This window comes from Haliotis cracherodii, unplaced genomic scaffold, assembly GCF_022045235.1.
Source record: "Haliotis cracherodii isolate W230 unplaced genomic scaffold, xgHalCrac1.p SCAF_7, whole genome shotgun sequence".
Classification (NCBI taxonomy): domain Eukaryota; kingdom Metazoa; phylum Mollusca; class Gastropoda; order Lepetellida; family Haliotidae; genus Haliotis; species Haliotis cracherodii.
The window spans coordinates 46,237,384-46,262,052 of NW_027266330.1; the positions used below are offsets into that span (position 1 = coordinate 46,237,384).

At 39.7% G+C, this 24,669-nt stretch overlaps 1 protein-coding gene across 6 annotated transcripts in view; it reads right to left on the reverse strand.

The window, feature by feature from the left end:
* LOC139447176 (sodium/hydrogen exchanger 9-like) overlaps positions 1-24,669 on the reverse strand; it is a 61,803-nt gene that overhangs the window by 7,726 nt on the left and 29,408 nt on the right. For 4 of the 6 annotated variants that reach the window (XM_071228383.1, XM_071228380.1, XM_071228378.1 and 1 more), the window contains 3 exons: positions 20,608-20,687; positions 19,829-19,937; positions 17,179-17,316 (listed from right to left, as the gene is read on the reverse strand). In XM_071228383.1, coding sequence (XP_071084484.1) covers positions 17,179-17,316; positions 19,829-19,937; positions 20,608-20,687 — 327 coding nt within the window. Of the gene's footprint in view, positions 1-3,897; positions 3,916-12,175; positions 12,483-17,178; positions 17,317-19,828; positions 19,938-20,607; positions 20,688-24,669 lie in introns of those variants that run through there. The other 2 variants (XM_071228382.1, XM_071228379.1) reach the window with 2 other exon arrangements.

Here is a 24,669-nt window from a genome sequence, read left to right on the forward strand (position 1 = left end):
GTGTTCAATCAGCAAACATACTATCACTCCATTCTATTTTGATAAATACCTGGAACCTTTCTCTACCATTGCTTCAATATCAAAGCGATATCCTTGGCTAAGATAGCAACAAGAGAAATGGTTGAATACAAGACGCTTTTTATGGATTGCAACTAAAGTAGTTCTGAAACATCGTGACAAGCATTCACCTGATGAAGGAGCAAGAAGTAGCTCTGGAACATCGTGACAAGCATTCGCCTGATGAAGGAGCAAGAAGTAGCTCTGGAACATCGTGACAAGCATTCTCCTGATGAAGGAGCAAGAAGTAGCTCTGGAACATCGTGACAAGCATTCTCCTGATGAAGGAGTAAGAAGTAGCTCTGGAACATCGTGACAAGCATTCTCCTGATGAAGGAGTAAGAAGTAGCTCTGGAACATCGTGACAAGCATTCTCCTGATGAAGGAGTAAGAAGTAGCTCTGGAACATCGTGACAAGCATTCTCCTGATGAAGGAGCAAGAAGTAGTTCTGGAACATCGTGACAAGCATTCTCCTGATGAAGGAGCAAGAAGTAGTTCTGGAACATCGTGACAAGCATTCTCCTGATGAAGGAGAAAGAAGTAGTTCTGGAACATCGTGACAAGCATTCTCCTGATGAAGGAGCAAGAAGTAGCTCTGGAACATCGTGACAAGCATTCACCTGATGAAGGAGCAAGAAGTAGCTCTGGAACATCGTGACAAGCATTCTCCTGATGAAGGAGCAAGAAGTAGCTCTGGAACATCGTGACAAGCATTCTCCTGATGAAGGAGTAAGAAGTAGCTCTGGAACATCGTGACAAGCATTCTCCTGATGAAGGAGTAAGAAGTAGCTCTGGAACATCGTGACAAGCATTCTCCTGATGAAGGAGTAAGAAGTAGCTCTGGAACATCGTGACAAGCATTCTCCTGATGAAGGAGCAAGAAGTAGCTCTGGAACATCGTGACAAGCATTCTCCTGATGAAGGAGCAAGAAGTAGCTCTGGAACATCGTGACAAGCATTCTCCTGATGAAGGAGCAAGAAGTAGTTCTGGAACATCGTGACAAGCATTCTCCTGATGAAGGAGCAAGAAGTAGCTCTGGAACATCGTGACAAGCATTCTCCTGATGAAGGAGCAAGTAGTAGCTCTGAAACATCGTGACAAGCATTCTCCTGATGAAGGAGCAAGAAGTAGCTCTGGAACATCGTGACAAGCATTCTCCTGATGAAGGAGCAAGAAGTAGTTCTGGAACATCGTGACAAGCATTCTCCTGATGAAGGTGCAAGAAGTAGTTCTGAAACATCGTGACAAGCATTCTCCTGATGAAGGAGCAAGAAGTAGTTCTGGAACATCGTGACAAGCATTCTCCTGATGAAGGAGCAAGAAGTAGCTCTGAAACGTCATGACACAGAATAAAAGAGGTTGCTATCCATAAAAAGTGTCATGTATTCATGTATTTCCAACTTCTAAATGCCAATCAAAGGCTTCAAGAAATGTGGAGATGGTGAAGTCAATTCTGAAACCCAGCATTGGTGGTGAATGGGTCCCGGGAATGTATTGTGACACAATGGAGAAACCCAGCATTGGTGGTGAATGGGTCCCGGGAATGTATTGTGACACAATGGAGAAACCCAGTATTGGTGGTGAATGAGTCCCGGGAATGTATTGTGACACAATGGAGAAACCCAGTATTGGTGGTGAATGGGTCCCGGGAATGTATTGTGACACAATGGAGAAACCCAGTATTGGTGGTGAATGGGTCCCGGGAATGTATTGTGACACAATGGAGAAACCCAGCATTGGTGGTGAATGAGTCCCGGGAATGTGTTGTGACACAATGGAGAAACCCAGCATTGGTGGTGAATGAGTCCCGGGAATGTATTGTGACACAATGGAGAAACCCAGTATTGGTGGTGAATGGGTCCCGGGAATGTATTGTGACACAATGGAGAAACCCAGCATTGGTGCTGAATGAGTCCGGGGAATGTATTGTGACACAATGGAGAAACCCAGCATTGGTGGTGAATGGGTCCTTGGAATGTATTGTGACACAATGGAGAAACCCAGCATTGGTGGTGAATGGGTCCCAGGAATGTATTGTGATACAATGGAGAAACCAATACACTGCATAACTGAGGATGCTGTTGCCTTGATCTTGCTTCACGTCAAAATGAAACTTGTTATTTTTTAAATATTTTTTTTAACTCTGCACTCATGGCAGTCTGTAAATAATCAAGTCTGGACCAGACGGTCTAGTGATTGACATAAGCATCGTTCCATGCAATTGGGAAACAATGACATGCATCAAACAAATCAGCAAGCCTGACAACCAGATCCCGTAAGTCACCTCGCCTTTTATGGTAAGTACTGGTTACTGAGGGCCTGCTCTATCCCAGATCTTCTGGGTGACATTAAAGCTTCTTTCAAAACAACTAATGTGGGAGGAAAGTCCGAAGTGATGCAGGTCTCAGACCTTTACCACTTTGGTGAACCCCACGAGCACAGGTATGGTGCTGACAAACCTAGAAACATAATCGAGGTGAACCGGGATTCAAACCCACAATCACAGGTTTCTGGCGTGCCCAAGGGATCTGTGAATAAGTGAGTCTCAAGAAACATCATATTTTAACGGATATGTGATATATCGTTGACCAATTTATGAGATACAGGATCGGAAAGGTCCAGAGTCAAATATGATTCTCAACTAAACACCATGCTTCACATTTCTGAGCACCTTTCACAAATTTAACTGCACTTGCCATGCAGTGATGCACAACCTGGGATGCACGAAGATGCACAATGTTACACATGCACAAGCAGATATAAAATTTCTTAACTTTCTTATGCATTTTCACATACACATTTTGTAAGATTATGATATTGTAATAATAAAGCAATGGTTTGCGTGTTTTAGAAAGTTCTTGCATTCTGTAATACTAAATGTATGTGCTAGAAAATGTAATCTGTAGGTGCTAAGACAAAGGTGTCTGAAAGAAAGTCATGTTAAGGCCACCTCACTTCAAGCCAGGACTGTTGGTTTTGACACAACCCCCAGCACACCTCACTTCAAGCCAGGACTGTTGGTTTTGACACAACCCCCAGCACACCTCACTTCAAGCCAGGACTGTTTGTGTTTTGACACAACCCCCAGCACACCTAACTTCAAGCCAGGACTGTTGGTTTTGACACAACCCCCAGCACACCTCACTTCAAGCCAGGACTGTTGGTTTTGACACAACCCCCAGCACACCTCACTTCAAGCCAGGACTGTTGGTTTTGACACAACCCCCAGCACACCTCACTTCAAGCCAGGACTGTTTGTGTTTTGACACAACCCCCAGCACACCACACTTCAAGCCAGGACTGTTGGTTTTGACACAACCCCCAGCACACCTAACTTCAAGCCAGGACTGTTGGTTTTGACACAACCCCCAGCACACCTCACTTCAAGCCAGGACTGTTTGTGTTTTGACACAACCCCCAGCACACCTAACTTCAAGCCAGGACTGTTGGTTTTGACACAACCCCCAGCACACCTCACTTCAAGCCAGGACTGTTGGTTTTGACACAACCCCCAGCACACCTCACTTCAAGCCAGGACTGTTGGTTTTGACACAACCCCCAGCACACCTCACTTCAAGCCAGGACTGTTGGTTTTGACACAACCCCCAGCACACCTCATTTCAAGCCAGGACTGTTTGTGTTTTGAGACAACCCCCAGCACACCTAACTTCAAGCCAGGACTGTTTGTGTTTGGAGACAACCCCCAGCACACCTCACTTCACGCCCGGACTGTTGGTGTTTGGAGACTACAAGTCATGTTGTTAGTCAGTCATCATGCTAACAGTTAGTGTTAGTACTAATCTCCTCACAGTAGATCAATCTAAGCAAGTATACTCACCAATCAAATATCAAATAACTGTGTAAAAAAAGTAGTTGGTTTCAATCATATTGAGGTAAAATTATTGTCAGTCATTGTCATCCAAATCATCAAATGTTCCAAAACAAATGGAGTATTTCAATATAGGGATACCCTAAATCTCTTAACATGACGACAAGGGCCTTGTGACTTTCAGCTTAATTCTGTTTTACGACTAATCAGTAGTAGCCATCTTTTCTAAAGAGACATCCAAGTTGTCATGATGACTACCCCAACAGGATCATCACAGTTCTCAAAATAAAATCATCACAATTGTGGTAATGCGGAACCTGTACTCACTTTACTGTGATCACAGATTTGATACCTAGAACCAGATCTTACTACAGCTTGATCACAATTGTGACACCACAACAGATCTCACTCTAGGGTGATCACAACTGTGGCACCCCAACAGTTCTCACTCTAGGGTGATCACAACTGTGGCACCCCAACAGATCTCATTCAAGGGTTATCACAACTGTGACCCCCCAACAGATCTCACTCTAGGGTGACCACAACTGTGACCCCCCAACAGATCTCACTCTAGGATGATCACAACTGTGGCACCCCAACAGATCTCACTCAAGGGTTATCACAACTGTGACATCCCAGCAGATCTCACTCTAGGGTGATCACAACTGTGACAACCCCAAACAGATCTCACTCTAGGGTGATCACAACTGTGGCACCCCAACAGATCTCATTCAAGGGTTATCACAACTGTGACCCCCCAACAGATCTCACTCTGGGGTGACCACAACTGTGGCACCCCAACAGATCTCTCTCTAGGGTGATCACAACCGTGACATCCCTACAGATCTAACTCAAGGGTGATCACAACTGTGACACCCCAACTGATCTCACTCTAGGGTGATCACAACTGTGACACCCAAACAGATCTCACTCTAGGGTGATCACAACTGTGACACCCCAACAGATCTCACTCAAGGGTCATCACAACTGTGACATCCAAAAGATCTCACTCTAGTGTGATAACAACTGTGACATCCCTACAGATCTCACTCAAGGGTGATCACAACTGTGACACCCTTACAGATCTCACTCAAGGGTGATCACAACTGTGACATCCAAAAGATCTCACTCTAGTGTGATCATAACTGTGACATCCCTACAGATCTCACTCAAGGGTGATCACAACTGTGGCACCCCAACAGATCTCAATCTAGGATGATCACAACTGTGACCCCCCAAAAGATCTCACTCTAGGGTGATCACAACTGTGGCACACCAACAGATCTCTCTCTAGGGTGATCACAACCGTGACATCCCTACAGATCTCACTCAAGGGTGATCACAACTGTGACACCCCAACTGATCTCACTCTAGGGTGATCACAACTGCAACACCCCAACAGATCTCACTCAATGGTCATCACAACTGTGACATCCAAAAGATCTCACTCTAGTGTGATCATAACTGTGACATCCCTACAGATCTCACTCAAGGGTGATCACAACTGTGACACCCCAACTGATCTCTCTCGTGGGTGATCACAACTGTGACACCCCAACAGATCTCACACTAAGGTGATCACAACTGTGACACCCAAACAGATCTCACTCTAGGGTGATCACAACTGTGACACCCTTACAGATCTCACTCAAGGATGATCACAACTGTGACATCCAAAAGATCTCACTCTAGTGTGATCATAACTGTGACATCCCTACACATCTCACTCTAGGGTGATCACAACTGTGACACCCCAACAGATCTCACTCTAGGATGATCACAACTGTGACACCCAAACAGATCTCACTCTAGGGTGATCACAACTGTGACACCACTATAGATCTCACTCTAGGGTGATCACAACTGTGAAACCCCAACAGATCTCACTCTAGGGTGATCATAACTGTGACATCACTATAGATCTCACTCTAGGGTGATCACAACTGTGACATCCCAACAGATCTCTCTCAAGGGTGATCACAACTGTGACATCTATCAAATACCACTCTAGGGTGATCACAACTGTGACATCTATCAAATATCACTCTAGGGTGATCACAACTGTGACATCTATCAAATATCACTCTAGGGTGATCACAACTGTGACATCCCAACAGATCTGTCTCTAGGGTGATCACAACTGTGACATCTATCAAATATCACCAGTGTTGGAAAATGAATAAGGGAAACCCAAAGGGTAATATACTAACAAAACACAGAAACTATCAATTTGTTTTATTTTCTATAAATAATATGTAATAGTAAGTACATCGCCAAGATCACAAGCATGACAGGCAATCACAGGCAGTTCCACATCTACTCAGCACTCTACCATCACAGTGACAGACAGCACAAGTGATGTGCACAGCATCAGCAACAAGTTTCAGGTTTAAAATGTCAACATGGAAACTACTGTACAAAACGGGTACATATCACTGTATAAGTCTTATCTTGCTAAGCTATACACAAAATGTCAGCACAGTCTGTTTCCAATGAAGCCATGATCTGATCAGAACATTCCATGTGGATATCACATCCCAACATTTCATGCTTAAGTAATGTTTACTCAATTGGACAATTTGGGAACTTTAATCATTTTGAGATATTTTCCCAAGTAACAAAACGCTTTATACAGAACATGGATTGGGACAGATGAGTTTTACATTATGAAAAAGGCATGTACGTTTTCTGTGTTACAACCCTCTCAACTCTCAAACTGTCGTTCACATCAGTTACAGAGGGGCCCCATCCACAAAGTGATCTTAGCATGAAGACTATCACAAGAGACTGACTACTTTAAATTCTGTTTGGGGGTAAGAAGGAGGGAGGGAATGGAAAGAAAGAAGAAAGAGAGGAGAGAGACAGTGAGATTGATGGTCCCGAAAATGTGAGATAATCTGGAGTGAGTGAGTGAGTATGGTTTTATGCTGCATTTAGCAATATTCCAGGAATATCACGGTGGGGTACACCAGAAATGGGCTTCACACATTGTACCCATGGGGGAACTGAACCCGGGTCTTTAGCTTGACGAGCATTATCGGTGGTTCAAGAACAGAGCTAACTCTGTTTGCCTAATCGAAAGTTTGAGGTGGGCCCACATTCGAAACTAAACGCACTTGTTGTTGAGAATATGTACTACGTAAACAAACCCGCATTACAAACTGCTATTTTGTCAATTTAAAATAAGTATTATGACTTATATTTGGATTAGAATGTATAAATACGATGACAATACAGCAGAACTCACTTCTACAAACATCGCCAAACTAGGTCGTTGGCTCATTAATATATACATGAGTTATTCCTTTTATGGACAAGTTCTCCGAAAAGTTTGAGGAAAATGTCTGAGATCAATTCAAGTGTAGACATATTTTCAGGCTTATATCGCCACCAAAACTTATGATTAGATTGATGTGTTATACTGGAAAAAGTAGAATGAGTGGTATTGTAAATTTAATTTAAAGTAGATCTAAGTTTCTTGCTTTGTAACAATTTTTGCAAAACCAGTGTGGTCAGCTATGATGACGTTATTCAAACTTCAAAGACTTTGTGTGCCTTTCATGGAATTAATGTCACACTAAATAATCTATAAAGATATTTCCCATCAATATTACAAAATGAGAATAATATATAATGTCACATACCCATGCAAAGTAATGACAAATGTGAGCCCACTAGCCTAAATGACTTCGTCAACCCAATGAAGCCAAATGTGGGCCCACCTGTTTCGATCACTATAAGACATGAACAATGTGGGCCCACATTTGAGAAAATGATTATCAATATTTAAGTAGAACTTCGTGATTAACAAATCGGTCCCTCCTGTTGCAATCAATATGATGGAAGAACGTCTGCCCACATTTAGGAAGTGATTATCAGAACTAAATAACGAAGCTAGGCGATATACAAATGTGGGCCCACTTGTTTCTATCACCATATATGATGGGAACAATGTGGGCCCACATTTTAGAAAATGGTTATCAGCACTAAACCAATCTAAGAAGATGTACGGATGATATTATAAATATATAATGCATTTAAACATTAATTAAGAATACGTTTTACCTTAGGGATAAGCTGGGCATTTAATACCTGGACCAACAACGTACAGCGTGACTGACGCCATTTCTCGCAAATACGAAATCAACGGAGATAGCTCCCGTTTGAAATTAGAGTGACCTCCCTTTTCCAATATGAACCACTAATAATGCGGTTTCGACAAAGCTTTGACCACAAGGCTACCCCACCGCCCCTACATATCTAGACACGCTGGATGTTTAGAGAAAAAACCCTGGCCCCCTACCTCACCCAGCATGAAGGGTTTAAGGGACAGTCGTGTGCACTGTGTGGAACGAGGCCAAGATCACTTTGTTCAACAAAGGAGGCTACACATACAATCTGGAACAGGTGTTATTTACGAGAGTGAGTGAGGGAGTTTCAGGCCAATTGAACAATATTCCAGTTATAACATGGCGTGTCAGCTTAATGTGGGAGGAAAGCCCGAAGTGATGCAGGTCTCAGACGTTTACCACTTCGGTGAAACCAACAAGCATGGATATGGTGCCCACAAACCTAGGACCAACCTTGGGGAGAACCCCGATTCAAATACACAACCATAAGCTTCTGGCATGCCCAAGGGACACAACTCTGCACATTGAATTACGCAACCTTAGACAACCGGGCCCCCTGTGGAACCTATGCCCCACGTCAATTACATGAAGTATGGTATCTGCACTATTATCGTTGGATCATAGGTTTTCGGACATCATATGTTTTCAGGACAGCCATGTTTATTGCGATTACTCCAGCTATAACGAGGGTTGTAACATCGCACAGACATTGTATATACTCAGATGATGGCTTTATTTTGAAGAGAAAGTTGTTTTTTATAAGTGATGGAGATGTTTTACAGTTGTTCATCTGATTAGAGAGAAAACTATGAATGTTTCTTAAGCATACAAAAACCCTAAACAAGGGGGATACATCTGGTAGTCTTCAGTGGTAAATCCACTGCCTGTTTCAGTTCCATAGATGTGTTTCTTTTAGATAAATAATATGTAAAACAAGCTCCTCACATTCCACTCTAACCTTGCACAAGGTAATAACAAATCACAGACACCCTTCTCAGTGTACACATCGATTGACTAACATTTCACAAAAATATTACATTTACCCATGTTAATGAAAACAATAATAAAACATAGAACTTTATGGATAACAACTTCTAGTTTTTATTGAGAAAACACTTACGGTTAAAAAAACATACAACTTTTTGGATAACAATTTCTTTTCTTTTTTTTAATTTAGCGACATTTCAATGTAACACTTGATAATGGTGTAAGAATCTACATCGAAACGAGAAGTTGTTATCCGTAAAGTTGTATGCTTTCTTATTTACACGTCAACTTCGACATTGCCAGTCAAACAGTCAAACAATTCAAGAATAACAACATTATGATGAGTGAGTGAGTTGGGTTTAATGCCACTTTGAACAGTATCAGTTATGTCACGATGTCAGTTGTTGTTTTTTGACAAAATTAACTTGCTTTTTTTTCAAATTTACATTTTAGCTGATGCATAAATATATTCGCTTCAGGGTAATTTCTACAATGTATAAAAGTAACAATCAGTTGGTAGAACAAGTATTAGAGAATGGTGTTAAAATGAGGTTATAATGGTAATGGAACAAAACAAACTAATATAATGCCGTATCTCCTGACCTACAGTGGATGTAACACTAGCCACACGTCATACATACTGGGATGAATAATCCTTCTCAGAACATTTAGCTTACTTGTGAAGAATATGCTCCTCCAAAAAAGTGACGGACCACCCAATTCTGTCATATTACCATAGTTAATGTGTCTTGGCAGTGGTATAGGATGAGGTGTGAAGATGGCCCTATTTGGCCAACAAGATCTCCATAATTAAAGAAATGAAAACATTTTGAAAATGTTAAGAAAGATGTTTTCAACTTAAAAAAAGAAGTGAAATAGATAACTCTGCACAGCAAAGCACACCGCCACAGAAGGCTGGCCACCAATGCTCTTTACTTCACACAGACAAGTCATACCTCAGCACAACTTGTGTTTCCAATGTGTTATATTCAACACACAACACACAACACACACACACACACACACACACACACACACACACACACACACACACACACACCATTTACATACAATAGAATAGAAAGAAAATTAGAAAAATGTGATTTATTGTCAAGACCAATCTTATTCATTGTACAGTTAAGCCTATACAAAATTATGCAAAAGGTAAAAGAAGATTGAAAATACACAAAAATGGTTTTTGATTGAAAATATACTTTTTAAATCATATTTGTGTTTCTATTTGTAAAAAGTGTTACTTCAAGATAATTTTAGCAACTTGATCTAAGATTGACCTGTATCTGTTCAGTTTTCCTACATATTGGCCAAGTCAGTCTAAAAACAAGGAACCATTGGTCCTGACTTCACTGCAACAAACACACAATGTATACTGTTCAAGTTTTGATAGGGATGTTCATGTTCTGAAAAATTCCAACATGACACCAAACTTATCACCAATAATCTAAAAGATTATGGCACCAACAGGCTTCCATTTCCCAGTATCCGTCTCAGAAGCCGAGGAGTACATTTGAGTTACAAAACATTCACACAATACAAAAGCAGGTTCCCTTTTTCCACAATGATCCATGTAGTAAATACAAAATAACTTTAGTACAGATTCATTCATAAAATTTGTCATTCATGAGATCACACTGAAATTATATCTCAGATCTTGGCCACATATAAATGCGAGGCAAATATACAAATAAGATGCATTCCTGTATCAAACTTATTAAGATCTTGATATGAATGAAATATGAATACCATTCACATATCATAAGCATTAATCATCTAGCAAACTGATGTGAATGAGGTATAACAATACTTTTGGCAAGAAAAATAAATCAAAGATCAAGTTGTCACAGTGATGAAAGTCTCAGCTAGATTATGAAATATTCTGTTTCCTAGGACTGCCAATGCCTGGATATGTATTTATTGATACATATATTGATAATTTACAGAAAGATAGAATGAAATATTGGCAGACTGGTTACACACCATGGAGAAAGTGTGTCGAGTAAGTGAGTGAGTTGGTTTTATGCTGAATTAAACATTATTTTAGGTACATCACTGCAGATCACTGGCAAACCAGTGGCTATTACAAGTTATGCCCCTTCCGTGTCCCTCCTATTGACCAATCAGATTTCACCTCTCATACCACTTGCATTTGCTTCAAACACAATGGCGGTGTTTTCTCGTGTTAGGGCGATCAGATCGATAATCAAGATATATGTTGTCATAAAACGGGTTTCATCTCATCACAAAGGTGTGAACACTGTATCCCTGTGATGTGTAGGCTGATGAGGTAGTTTTATGTAATATTTGATGGTCTAGCCAAGGCTTTATGATAGACATATATTCTGAGAGAACAACATAATCATTTTGGAGATCTTGTACTGATCATGTTTATAACAGCCTATTTTTTGGTATCTTTTTTAGTTCATCACTTATGACTTAAAAAAGGGATGTTAAAACCAATCTGCTGTTGCATCATTAATTTCATTGTTAATACTTCTTACACTCCGACATAATCTCGAACTTTGAAAGGCAACATAAATGAACCATTAATAATACAAAAATGACAAACTCCACACAATTTAAACTTATATCTTGAACATAAAACAAAACCTCTTTCTCAAAATCAACCTCTCCTCAAAATCTAGCAAACAATACCAAAATGAAAACACAATGACAAAACAGCATCACCAACAAAACTGTACATTGTGAGAGAGACAACCATATAAATTAAGAAATTTTGATCATTATTTTGGGGACTGGTCATTTTCCTAGGATGGGGAGGGGTGGGGGCATGTACAGAATTTCCATGTATTTGGGATGGTGGCGGTTTTATCATAAAATGTTACCTATTAAAAGGGGAGGGTCAGCCAAATATGATACAGTCCTAAGACCAATCTCTGCCCCCAGGAACCCCTAACCCCTACCCCTAAGAAATGTCCCTGACTTGAAACCGACATATTTTGATTTGGTTACAAACAATAGTTGCAAAATATCACTTTGATCTTAATAACATGTAAGAAATACTCAAAGTCTCTCCAAAGATCTTCACAACTTTGTTTCTTGATATTTACAAAATATCACTTTGATCTTAATAACACGTAAGAAATACTCAAAGTCTCTCCAAAGATCTTCACAACTTTGTTTCTTGATATTTACATAATATCACTTTGATATTAATAACATGTAAGAAATACTTAAAGTCTCTCCAAAGATCTTCACAACTTTGTTTCTTGATATTTACAAAATATCACTTTGATATTAATAACATGTAAGAAATACTTAAAGTCTCTCCAAAGATCTTCACAATTTTGTTTCTCTGGGGAACATGACAGTTTGAGATTGAACCACGACAATCAGCTGGCAACAGGAACTTACTTTGTTCAGCACACTAACACATAATGATGCAAGCTACGGTGTGATTGGTCGATCATCGCTGTCGTTATCGACCGCAAACACATCCATCTTTGGAAAAAACAAAAAAGAAACAAAATAGGACACCAAGGACAGCCACAAGACGAATGGACATGACAGTCATAGGTATAGGAGAAGGAAGATTTTCTTCAAAAGCAGCTGATATTTTTAAGAAAACTCAATAAGTAACCATATTTGTCATTATCTTCCATTACATATTGCTGGGGAAATAACTTCTTTTCCAGATCATCACGTGACAAATGTTATTATCCAATCTGCATTGTACTATGCGCCTTGATGCCTAAATTACTGAATAAACTGTCTGTCAAAAAATGCTAAAACAAATTATCATTTTTTAAATTTACTGATATTAATCATGTACTTAGACATACTATATCTCTGATTTTTATAAGAGCATTTATACTTTGAAACCTTTTCAGAGATTTTTTCCAAATAATATCAGTGGAACACAGTAATACAATATATTCTGAATATTATGCCCAATAGGCTGTAATATGATATGGTTTTTCAAAATATTTGTTGACTTGTTACTTATTACTGTGTGGGCATCTATGAGCAACAAGCCATTTGATTGGCTGTTTCATTATCATTTAAGCCAATCAAATAAAAAGATGAATAAGAACCAAACTTAATGATAAACCAGATGTGTTGCCTGCTTTCCAAATCATATGTCAATGGTCAGCTGAAAATTTGATCATTTACCATTTCTTTTCATGCTTATAACATTATATATATTTTAGCAATTTGCTAAATTAACATAAGCACATCACAAATACGAAATGTTTCTTGCTAAAATACGGGGAAAAAAAGAACTTGTCTAATCCCTTATGGACATATGGATAATTCAAGGATTAGAAGGATTTGTAAGCAATATATATCAGGAATGATAATGAGAAAATACGCTATCAGTTTAAGAAATTAAGTAACTTATATTACTCTATTCTTGATAGGGACATCTCTCCATGACACACACACAAATTATTCTCATAATATGTCAAGTATATTTAAATACAATGAAATGTCTGAATTATCCCTATCAAAAATTGAGAAGCATATATCACAACCACAGCCAAGAAACAACACCATGAAATGACACCCAAAACCACAGAGAGAAGACATGCAAGTCCATTTATGTAGAATCAACAAATCTAAAGAATATTTTATTTTACATCCTCGGGTGTGAAGCCAAGCTCCTTACAGTGGTAGCCCACCTGTGGAGCTCCCCATGTTATCAGAAACTGGTTCCACTGTTGGAGTGAGTGAGTGAAAATGGTTTTACGCCACTTTTAGCAATATTCCAGCAATATCACGGCGGGGGACACCAGAAATGGGCTTCACACATTGTACCTATGTCGGGAATCGAACCCGGGTCTTCTGTGTGACGAGCGAATGCTTTAACCACTAGGCTACCTGACCGCCCCTCCACTGTTGGAAGGCAATGCAAGCATACTGCTATTTGCCATATGTGTATGTGTGGCGTTCTGATCACCAGTTATTTTTTGACTCATGTGTCACCTCTAAAATTTGTTTTGAGCGAAAATAATTTTAACAAACTGCTCGGGTAATGTTAACGTTTTTGAGATCACTTCTCAAACAAACTTCACGAATCCACTATTCATTTTCATTCCATACCGAGAAGCAATGAATGCTATGTCTAGAGTTGTTCAATTGCATCCAGCAATCGGCTGCCACCTGTCTCCAAGTTACAGAAGACAGGAGCCCAGTCAATATACTACCACTGCCTCCGGTGAGAGCTCCCCACTGTGTTAGGCCGTAACCATGCATAGAGTTGAACTCGCAACCCATCCTTACATTGGTAAACAAGTGATGAATGTTCTGATGCCGAATACTTTTGCCCCAGCTTACTTGTTAATAACGAGATGGGATGACTTATGTGAAGCTAAAAGGGGAGATAACTTAGACAAGAATTATCTCCCCTTCCAACATGGCTGCACTATTTTATCATACAACCTACATCATTTTCCAACACTAGTGAAAGAAGAAACACTGGTAGTCTGTTGTGAATGACAGCTTATGATACTTGTTTGTCAAGCAAATTAACTCAGACCTCGTTGCAACATTAATTCGCATCAACAAATAAGCTGTAAACACAAGTGATGAGTAGCATGTTGGTTATGTACCTCCCTCGGTCAGTACAAGTTGGTTTGATAATCAGGACATTGAAGGACTCAGGTCCATGGTATAACTTACAACAGCACAAATAGTCATCTGTGATATCACACATTATGTTTGCATATGTGACGTCACATTTAATTCTGTGACATTACATAACCGGGCGAGACATTACATATGACATCTGTGACATCACACATCCATCTGTGATATCAGATATAACATCTGTGATATCCCATATAACATCTGTGACATCACACATCCGTCTGTGACATCACATATAATATCTGTGACATCTCACAACTGTTTGTGACATCACACAACTGTCTGTGACATTACATATAACATCTGTGACATCATACAACTGTCTGTGACATCAAATATATCATCTGTGACATCACAATCATCTGTGACATCACATATAACATCTGTGATATCACATTGCTGCCTGTGACATCACACAACTGTCTGTGACATTACATATAACATCTGTGACATCATACAACTGTCTGTGACATCACATATAACATCTGTGACATCACATTGCTGCCTGTGACATCACACAACTGTCTGTGACATTACATATAACATCTGTGACATCATACAACTGTCTGTGACATCACCTTTAACATATGTGAGATCACATCATCGTCTGTGACATCACACAATCATCTGTGACATCACATATAACATCTGTGACATCACACATCCATCTGTGACATTACATATAACACCTGTGACATCACACAACTGTCTGTGACATCAAATATAACATTTGTGAGATCACACAATCGTCTGTGATATCACATACATCTGTGACATCACACAATCATCTGTAACATCACATAAAACATCTGTGAGATCACACAATTGTCTGTGACATCACATACATCTGTGACATTACACAATCATGTGTGACATCACACAACCATCTGCGACATGAGCCCCTACCACAAGGGAAGGCACTACCGACTGGGGCACCATTGCCCTCACTCACAGCTCAGTGTTCAGTATTTCAGTCTTATTGTGAATTGCTAGTTCTTTGCTCTGTGTGTGTCAGTCATGGGATTTCTCCACATTCACAGACAGCAACAATAACGACTGTCTGTTAATGTATGCACCACTTCACAAGGGTCAACATGTGTAGCAGTGTATCAACATGCATAGGAGCCACACATATATTTTAGCAGTATAAAATAACGTTGTCGTATGACATGAGTAAAACACACCACCTGAAAACTGAAAGGACAACTGGAGATCCGGATAAAAGAAAAAATGCAGTGGCAAAATATGCAATAAAGGGGCACTGTTTTGCACAGCTGTTTGTTCGTTGTTTTGCACAGTTGAGTTTTTGCTGTTTTGTACAGTTGGACCTATAGCAAGTCTAGATACCATGTCAAACAGTGTAAACTGGCTTCATTTTCTGAATTATAAGTGGTTAGGTGCATAAGCATATAGGCCTTGACCAAGTGACCCGATATCTGTACAAAGTCAAATGATGTAGATCATTTTATGTTGTAGATGATTATCTATGTTGGCATATTAAAGAAAGAATGTACAGAAAAATTGTTAATTCATCTTAACATGTCGTGTTCAAATCCATCTTTATATTAAGTGCGCGACATGATTGTTGGGTTAAGTGCTGATAATGAAGTCTCATAATGACAAATGAAATAAAGTTCGAGTGAGACCTTTCATGTGTGACTTGTGAGGTCATAGTTGTCAAATCAAAACAAATAAACGATGTTAACGTTGAACAACACCCGTGATGTACGGATGTAGTATCTCACCATCTGCATCACAACAACGTGGGGAAGAACGCGAAGATTAGATTCTCCCCATTCTTCCTTAAACCACATTTGTCACGACGCCAGCTGTCAGTGTCGGATTCATTCATATACCATATTTGTCATAATGACAGCTCTCACTATCTCATCATAAGGTAGGCCGTCTGGGTCAGATACTCTAAAACGCCAGTCTCACTGTTTCATCACAGAGCAGATGCCAGTGTCAGGGGTGGGATGAGTCCAAATTTACTACCCAGGTCCCCACCTACCTATTACCTGACCCTACCCGGGTACCCGCAGTAGGTCTCGAGAGATAGGTACAAAATGTCCAACTGGGAATAGTTTGACTGTAGCCCTGGACAAAATGTATTTAGATACATGTATAAAACGATCTGGTCATGCATACACTGAAGTTGACTGAGGTTGACTGAAGTTTTATCTTTATTCAAACATATAGACTTCTGGGTGCATAGTCAGAAAGAAATGCCAACATCATTGACTTAAACATTGTGGTGTAACGATATAGTTCAAGATCATTTTTGTCAACAAAGAATATATCACATGACAAACCGCGGGTCCGGGTAGTTCTGTGGGTAACCGGGTTCTTCTCAGTACCCATCCGACCCGAGTACCCAAGTCCCCCGTCCCCCAGCCCTATAATGCAGGATGCCTGTATCAGATCCCTTTAAATGCCAGCCTCATAATAATGGCAGCTTTGTGACCACATTGTTCCTTATATAACTGAAAACAGATGTCCACGAGAGCACGCACTTCACATTACACGTACATCACAAGGCTGTACTTACTTGTATCGGGAGTTTTCTACTGGTATCATTCTCCGCGTGATTTGAAGGTATGGAGGAGAGCTCCGATTCGCCGATAGACAGCTGGCTGTGGTCGATTATCATGTCAGTGTCAGAGTCATTGTCTCGGTGAGACTCACCCTGAAAATATAAAAAATATATGTCACCATATTATTGAAATTGATCAAACTGTTGATGCATTTAATTGTGAGTGGCCCGTTTACAATACTGCATCAACAATTAAGGATTGAAGTTGTATTTATTGATGTTCATCAGCTGATGAAGCGCATCATGGAATTTGATCACGTCTGGCACTGTCTTCATCAGCTGATGAACGTCAACAAATACAACTTCAATCCTTATATTGACAGATTCATAAATCATAACAAAACAATCCATTAAACATCAAACCTTAATTATTGAAAGCGAACTATATCAACGCGGAGAGTCGTGACGTCATGACGTCATCCATCCGTAACATTCCATTCCAGGTATACCCTGTTTTTACAAACGGAAAAAAATGGCGGCTTCAGCAATGTCATTCGCTTGAAATACAAGTTGCACCCAGTAAAGTTAGCGTTGGAACAGGAAAGAAATCCAGACCCGGCTGATGCTGAAAATGGATACATATTAACGTTCTGTGAACTTATGGTGTGTGTTTGAGTCATACTACGGCTGCTGGTGACGGGGATTACCGCTTGAGGCGGCGCAGTTGGATTTCCCGAGGCACGATAATGTGGAGCTCGGTGATTTCTTTTGGTAAGTTGAGCATTCTCTGTTATAGCTTCGAATGGAAGCTTCATTTCGGTCACCCGACATATACCTGATCTGTCTGGCTTCAAAGCCTGCATCATACTTAGCCTGAATCGATGTCGCTCTCAGTTTTCCCTAATCATTTTTAATGTTACTTTTAGACATTGAGGAATTCCCCTATAGTATTTCTGTATGTCTCCTCGCGATTGACCACGTAATCACGTGACATACTGAAGTTCATCGGGAAATGAATAACAGTCAGCTTGGTAGTGTTCACCTAGGCGAGGTCACCCGTTACTGTCAATATCGTAAAATATCACTCACTGACATCGTTACCATACCAGACTACAGACAGTTTCCGACACCTGCGAAACTTAATATCAGACTGTTAGAGAGTGAGTGAGTACGGTTTTACTCTCCTTTTAGCAATATTCCAGCAATATCACGGCGGGGACACCAGAAATGGGCTTCACACATTGTACCCATGTGGGGAATCGAACCCGTGTCTTCGGCGTGACAACGAAAGCTTTAACCACAAGAGTACCCAAACGCCACAATATCAGATTGTAATCAAAGCTACCTCCTATAAGAAATGGTGGAAGTGTCTCATATGTTCAGTCAGGTGAATTTGGAAATGAACATGCAGTGCCCTTAAGACTATTAGGCAAGCCTTGCAAAGCCTTCAAACATCTCCACTCCATGTCACTACTGTTACAGCATACCTCTCATTGCGATGCAAAACATAGGACCTCACAGCCTATCAGGTCGGACATAGAAACACACATATTTCAAGTTATTACCTGCGCGGGCAAACATATTGGGGTTCATGAAAATCATATGTGCCCTTGGGTGATGTCACGAGACAACAGTGTATTGTTTCTGTCATCTGGACGGCATTGTTGACATCATTCAAATCTTATTGTGACAGGAGGTCGGAATGACTGCATGCAAGAAACGACATCATAGCTGAAGATTGTTGACTTCATTCAACAAATTGTGGTTCAGCTGCTGTTGCGACTTGCTGTCCTTATAGGTAAACACGAAAATATGTCTTTGTATGTAGACATCTTCTTTGGTATTAAATAGAACATAATATTCGTGTCCATGTCATACTATGTTTACGACACTCGTGCCTAAATTCTGGTATTTCCCAAGTGAGAGCGAGGGAAATACCGGAATTTAGACATTTGTGTCATAAACATAGTATGACTTGAAAACTCGTATAATATTCTAAATCTCTCTTTCAATCCTACTTATTATACTTATTATACTTTCTCTTAGATTTATATTGTGTTTTCTTCCCCTACTTTGAATATTATAATAACTCAGCATTTTGTGACATACTATTTCAAACAGCCTGCTACCAATGACTGAGAAAGAAGTCATTTTCTAAAACCCATCAGCTTCTTCGATGAGTCAAATGAGATGTTTCAATCAAAACAGTTTATTGTGACTTGAAACCTCTGATTAACCAATCAAAATAAGGATTTTAGCAAAGTCATCAAAACATTCTGTAATTGGCCAATGCTGTGATCACATACAGGATTCACACAAGACACTGGGCTCATCCCAGGGCACTAATTATGTATGCTTCGGCAACAAGCAAGTCGGCAGCCCTCCTTACCTGTGTCGACCCATGAAGATCCGGGTAGAATACGACTTCAGCAACCCATGCTTGCCATAAAAGGCGACTAAGCTTGTCGTAAGAGGCGACTAACGGGATCAGGTGGTCAGGCTCCCTGACTTGGTTGAAGCATGTCATTGATCCCAATTGCGTGGATCGATACCCATGATATTAATCACTGGATTGTCTGGTCCAGACTCAATTATTTACAGACCACAGTCATATAGCTGAAATATTGCCGAGTACGGCGTGAAACAACAAACCAACCAACCTTACCTGTGTCATCTGCTCCTCTGTGGTCAACAGCTTGGCCAGGGGTAAGCAGCATTTTGGTAATGTCTCCATAAGCGTCGGTCGACAATTTGTTAAAAAGGGTTTCATGAACCTGAAAAAGAAAAGATTGGTTTAACTGTAATTATAAGAAGTTCTCAAACAGTCCCTTACTTGATGGTAAGAAGTTAATTAATATTTCAAAAATAATTTCCAATTTCTCAATGTACTTAATTTCAACTGTTTTAGGAACATGTCCATTCCCAAATTAGGGATTTGATATCATCTTGTTTATCTTGTTTATACCACCCAAAAACATCTTGGATAAAATTCATGGATAAATTTCATGGATATTTTCCTGAGGTAAGAAACAGTAGGAAGTCTACAGATGTCACTATGATTCTTGCATCTTCCAAGAGGCAAGTTTGCAGGAACAAAACTTACAGTCCAGTAGATTATTCTAGCTCTGCTGCCTTCAATGTTTTTGAAATACAGAGGTACATAAGCTTTCGGACTCACTTGGGGTAGGGAATACTTACATATAGGTCTCCAAGTTAGGCAGGGGGTGTTATATGACAAATTCAGTATAGCTGGACAAAAAGTCAGAAACAAGTGATATTCACCATTTTTCACAAAAATCAGCCTTTGTTACATTATTGATTGAAACATTATCTCTTGTATCTCGGGTCATTTTGGCTGTGTTTCTGACAAGTTTTGAACATTGCTGCAAAAAGGTTTTCTGTTGTCTTTCTTTTTATTGTGAGTAAATCTGATAACATACTTACACCATATCAAAGTTATACCACTTGGCAACCAGCCAAGCTTTCCCTTTTGTCCTTGGTATCTCCCCAGGGTCTCCAGACTCCTAGATATCAACATAACATGGTTAAAACTCCTGTGGTATAAGAACTCTGCTACAGACAACACATGCAGATATATGATAATGGCAGATTTATCAACCAGACTCAGAGAAACAGTCGTTCTTTACAAATTTGACACAATTAATGATTTCAGAGAAAAATAATTACATATCTTGTAAAATAATTAGTCTCATTAACAAAACAAAATTACAATTTTCAGGTATTGACAATAAATGACTTGACATTTCATTTAATCATTTTTTCAAAAGTGAGAATTTATTTTCCAGATGCAGCAGCTGTGTAACACTATTAGCAAGCATGTTAAATCACTGTAACTGAGTCTGGACATCAATCAGTGGTATGCACATGAGGTCCAAGCTGAGAGTGGTCTCCCTTGGTGGTCACAAGTCAATCCACATTTATGAGTCATTGTGGCCAACAGATCTCTGTTTATGTCGTAGTTTACTTCAAGATTAGAAACTAAACCCATGTTAGAGTCCCTTGACTTAGATTACAATTACTTGCCCTTTTCAAATACATGTTACAGTACCCTAGCTGGGTTTTTTCTGCTACATCTGTTCTCATGCCATCAATTCAAGAACTCAATTCGCTCAGCATAATTATTTTCTGCCTTCTCACAAAGTATATTTATTTATCATAAGGGTACAACTTTAAACTATTCTGGGCAGGACATGGGATTTTCTTTCTTTTTTTTTAATATTCCAGAAACTACTGGAAAAACAAATTTTGCCTCAGCTTTTACTAAAAAAGAACAGCTGGCCAGTAGATGTCCTGAAAACGAATGTGTTGTTGGTTAAAAGGAAAGACAGTGGTGCAGTGATTGAAAATATGTAGTCTTTTAAGATATAAAATCCCAGGTCCCTCCAGAATCCCCCTTATGAGTTTCATAAACTTAGATGTATAAAGATAACTGTTTCATGTATATCATCATATATTTCACATGCACGTACTGAATGATAACAAGCTGATGGCTGAGATTTGTTACACAGTCCTCGGTACACAGGGGTATATTATACAACCTCCCATAGGCCGAAATAACAAATGTTCTGTTTCTGAACCCACTGGCCAATCACTTAACAAGTAGCCCTGAAATTTGTATCAAATCAGCAACTATCCATGAAGATAACTTATCCAAACTTAAATCAAAATAATATTATTTCTTTAACCTTCCAAAAATATTCCTGTCAAGGAGATTTCACTGAAACACAACTATTCATAAAGGTACCATACAATAGGAAGAGAATTGACATTTTGTCTAATCAATTCCTTCTGTTCTCTCTTGTTTTCCTGGGAAAGACGATAGCCTGTACCCCTGTGTGCCGAGGATGGACCGCAGGCAATACCAGCCCATACATCCGTCATACAACATTGCTGGATCACATCACTGCCACCACAGAGGTTAATACAAACACTGGAGTATCCACCATGGCTACAACTACATTGGTGTATTCATGCAATCCACTTTGGTTCCAGGAACAGGTTCAACAAAGTTTTATAACATCTTTGAACATTGATTGGTATGGCAGCATTCATAATCCTTTCAAATTGTAACGTAAGAACTAAACATTCGGGTATTGTACATGTGTATTTGTAGACATTGTACTTGTTAAGTGTCTGTTCCTGAATTATTTAAACCAAGTGCCTAAATACACCAAACCAACAGATCCTCTACATCTATGTCAATACCAGCATGCAAAGGGGAAGACATGTTAAAGGAGAGAGCAGGCGCAACTGTACAGCTCAAGTTTCTATTTGATTTGCTCAGTTTCTCTCAAAATATAATATTGAAGAATGTACTGCGTGTACACAATATCCCCAGTGCCCCATGCTTGTCCCATGGCCATCCTTATTGCATCTTCCTGAGGCAAGTGTGACCACTAGCCTATATCAAAGCCTAGTTTCTACCCTTGCCACATCAAGGCCACTTTTGTTTGCTCGACCCTGGTGCCACCTCGCGTAGATCACAAGTTGTGTCCCTTGTAATGAAAACACGATATCAAATCAGATCGCTGTTCTTATCTTGTAGAGCTTCAAAAAGATGGCGACTCCTACAGACGAGGACCAAGTTGATCAGATAACGAAAACATTTGCGATTTCATCCCTGACACAAAAACATAGGCAATCCATGGGGGGTTTAAAAGATGAAAATGACATATTCGTGTCAACAAAGACAGGCAGCGGTAAGTCACTTTCATACGAAGGTGTACCAGTTGTGGATGTTGATTTTGTGAAATGTTCTCGGACTGGACTATCGTGTGACAGTACAATCCTATTTAGGACAGGAAAGTGGGTTTGATGTGGCAAGGGTGGAAACAAGACTGATCAAAAGGCTAGTGGATGCTCTTGCCTTGGGAAAATGCCCTTATTATTGACTGCAGATTTCACAGATCCCGTACCAAGGACTAATTTTCTTCGATCATGGCGACGATTGAGGGTCTAATAGAGGAAATATGGTATGTTTGTTACATTGTATATTGTATAATGACCAACACATTTGTGTCCCACATTGAAACGAAAGTTGAGCTGTCAGCACCCTGTTAGTAGTGAGAATGGGGACGATGACGATGACGATGACGATGATGATGATGATATACTGTTTTCAGTCAAGGATATATCAGAGTATATCACAATATCAGTATTAACTGTTTTCAGTCAAGGATATATCAGAGTATATCACAATATCAGTATTAACTGTCTTCAGTCAAGGATATATCAGCGTATATCACTATATGTAGCCTGAGAATGATGATCATGTAAGCCATGTAACAAAACTACAAGCCTGACAAAAGCCTGAAGTTGAGTAAGACACAGAAGTGGAAAGGACATTTATCTGCTTCCTGCTGTCATGACAACCAGTCTAGATACTCCAAAGATTCACACTAAACTGTTATGAACTTCATAGGAAACCTGCTTCTGCTCGTGGGTCAGTCCACTAGAACCTAAACCCTACACAACTAACCCTAACACTACTTCCATGTGTCAACTTGAGTATTCTTGAATTGTTTGATAGGCATTACTTAGAAGATGACGGATGACAAAGTAGACACAATTTATGGATAACAACTTCTTCAGTTACTGTAACGGCGATCCTTATAACATAGTCAAACAGTCTATAAGCACCTATACTGAAACATCGCCTTTATAGTAATACAATGTGTCAACTCTGAATATTCTTGAACATTTCACAAAAAAAAAACTTTCATCTTTTGATTTCACTGAAATCAGATCTCTTCCTCCCACACAATACCACTCTACGTTAAGACCTCAGGACACCCCAAGGAAGGTTGCTTCAGGTGAACACGAAGTAGTGTTAGAAATACAACAAAATGGCTGCCATCAGGAACCACACACTCTTGAAGCTGCAGGCCCAGACCAAACTCTTCAGGTCCTCATTTAAAAAACTGCAGCTTGTTTATCAATGCACAAATTTACTGCTGGCCACAAGGTCCCATACAAATTTGGAACTACGGGCCAAAAACGAGATCTACCTTTCACAGTCCGGCGCTTATTTTGAACACTGATCATGAAATTTGACAGCTGAATGGGATCTTGAGCTAATCAGATGTTATATTACAAAAGCGATTCGGTTTCATTTTTATACCACCCTGAAAAGGAAATTTTGATTCGTACAATGAAAACCCAAACAGAACAACACTAATCCTTCGATAGTCCCCCTTTTGGTTGGAGATGCGTTAGTGCTCAGGAACAACGGGATGTTGGAAATATTCATGACAATACATTGACACAGCTATACATCCTACTTTTGGAACTTGTTTTAGATTGTTTTCGATACCGAAATCAGATACGGTATTCGACTTAATAAGTGCTCCGCTCTAATAAGCGCCCATGAAAATATTTGCTATCCTAATACTAATTATCTGTCGTATTTAAACATTTCAGGCTGCAAGCATAAACTACGAAATTTATCTTTCAACTTCACCAAAATAATATTCTAATAAAAGCCCC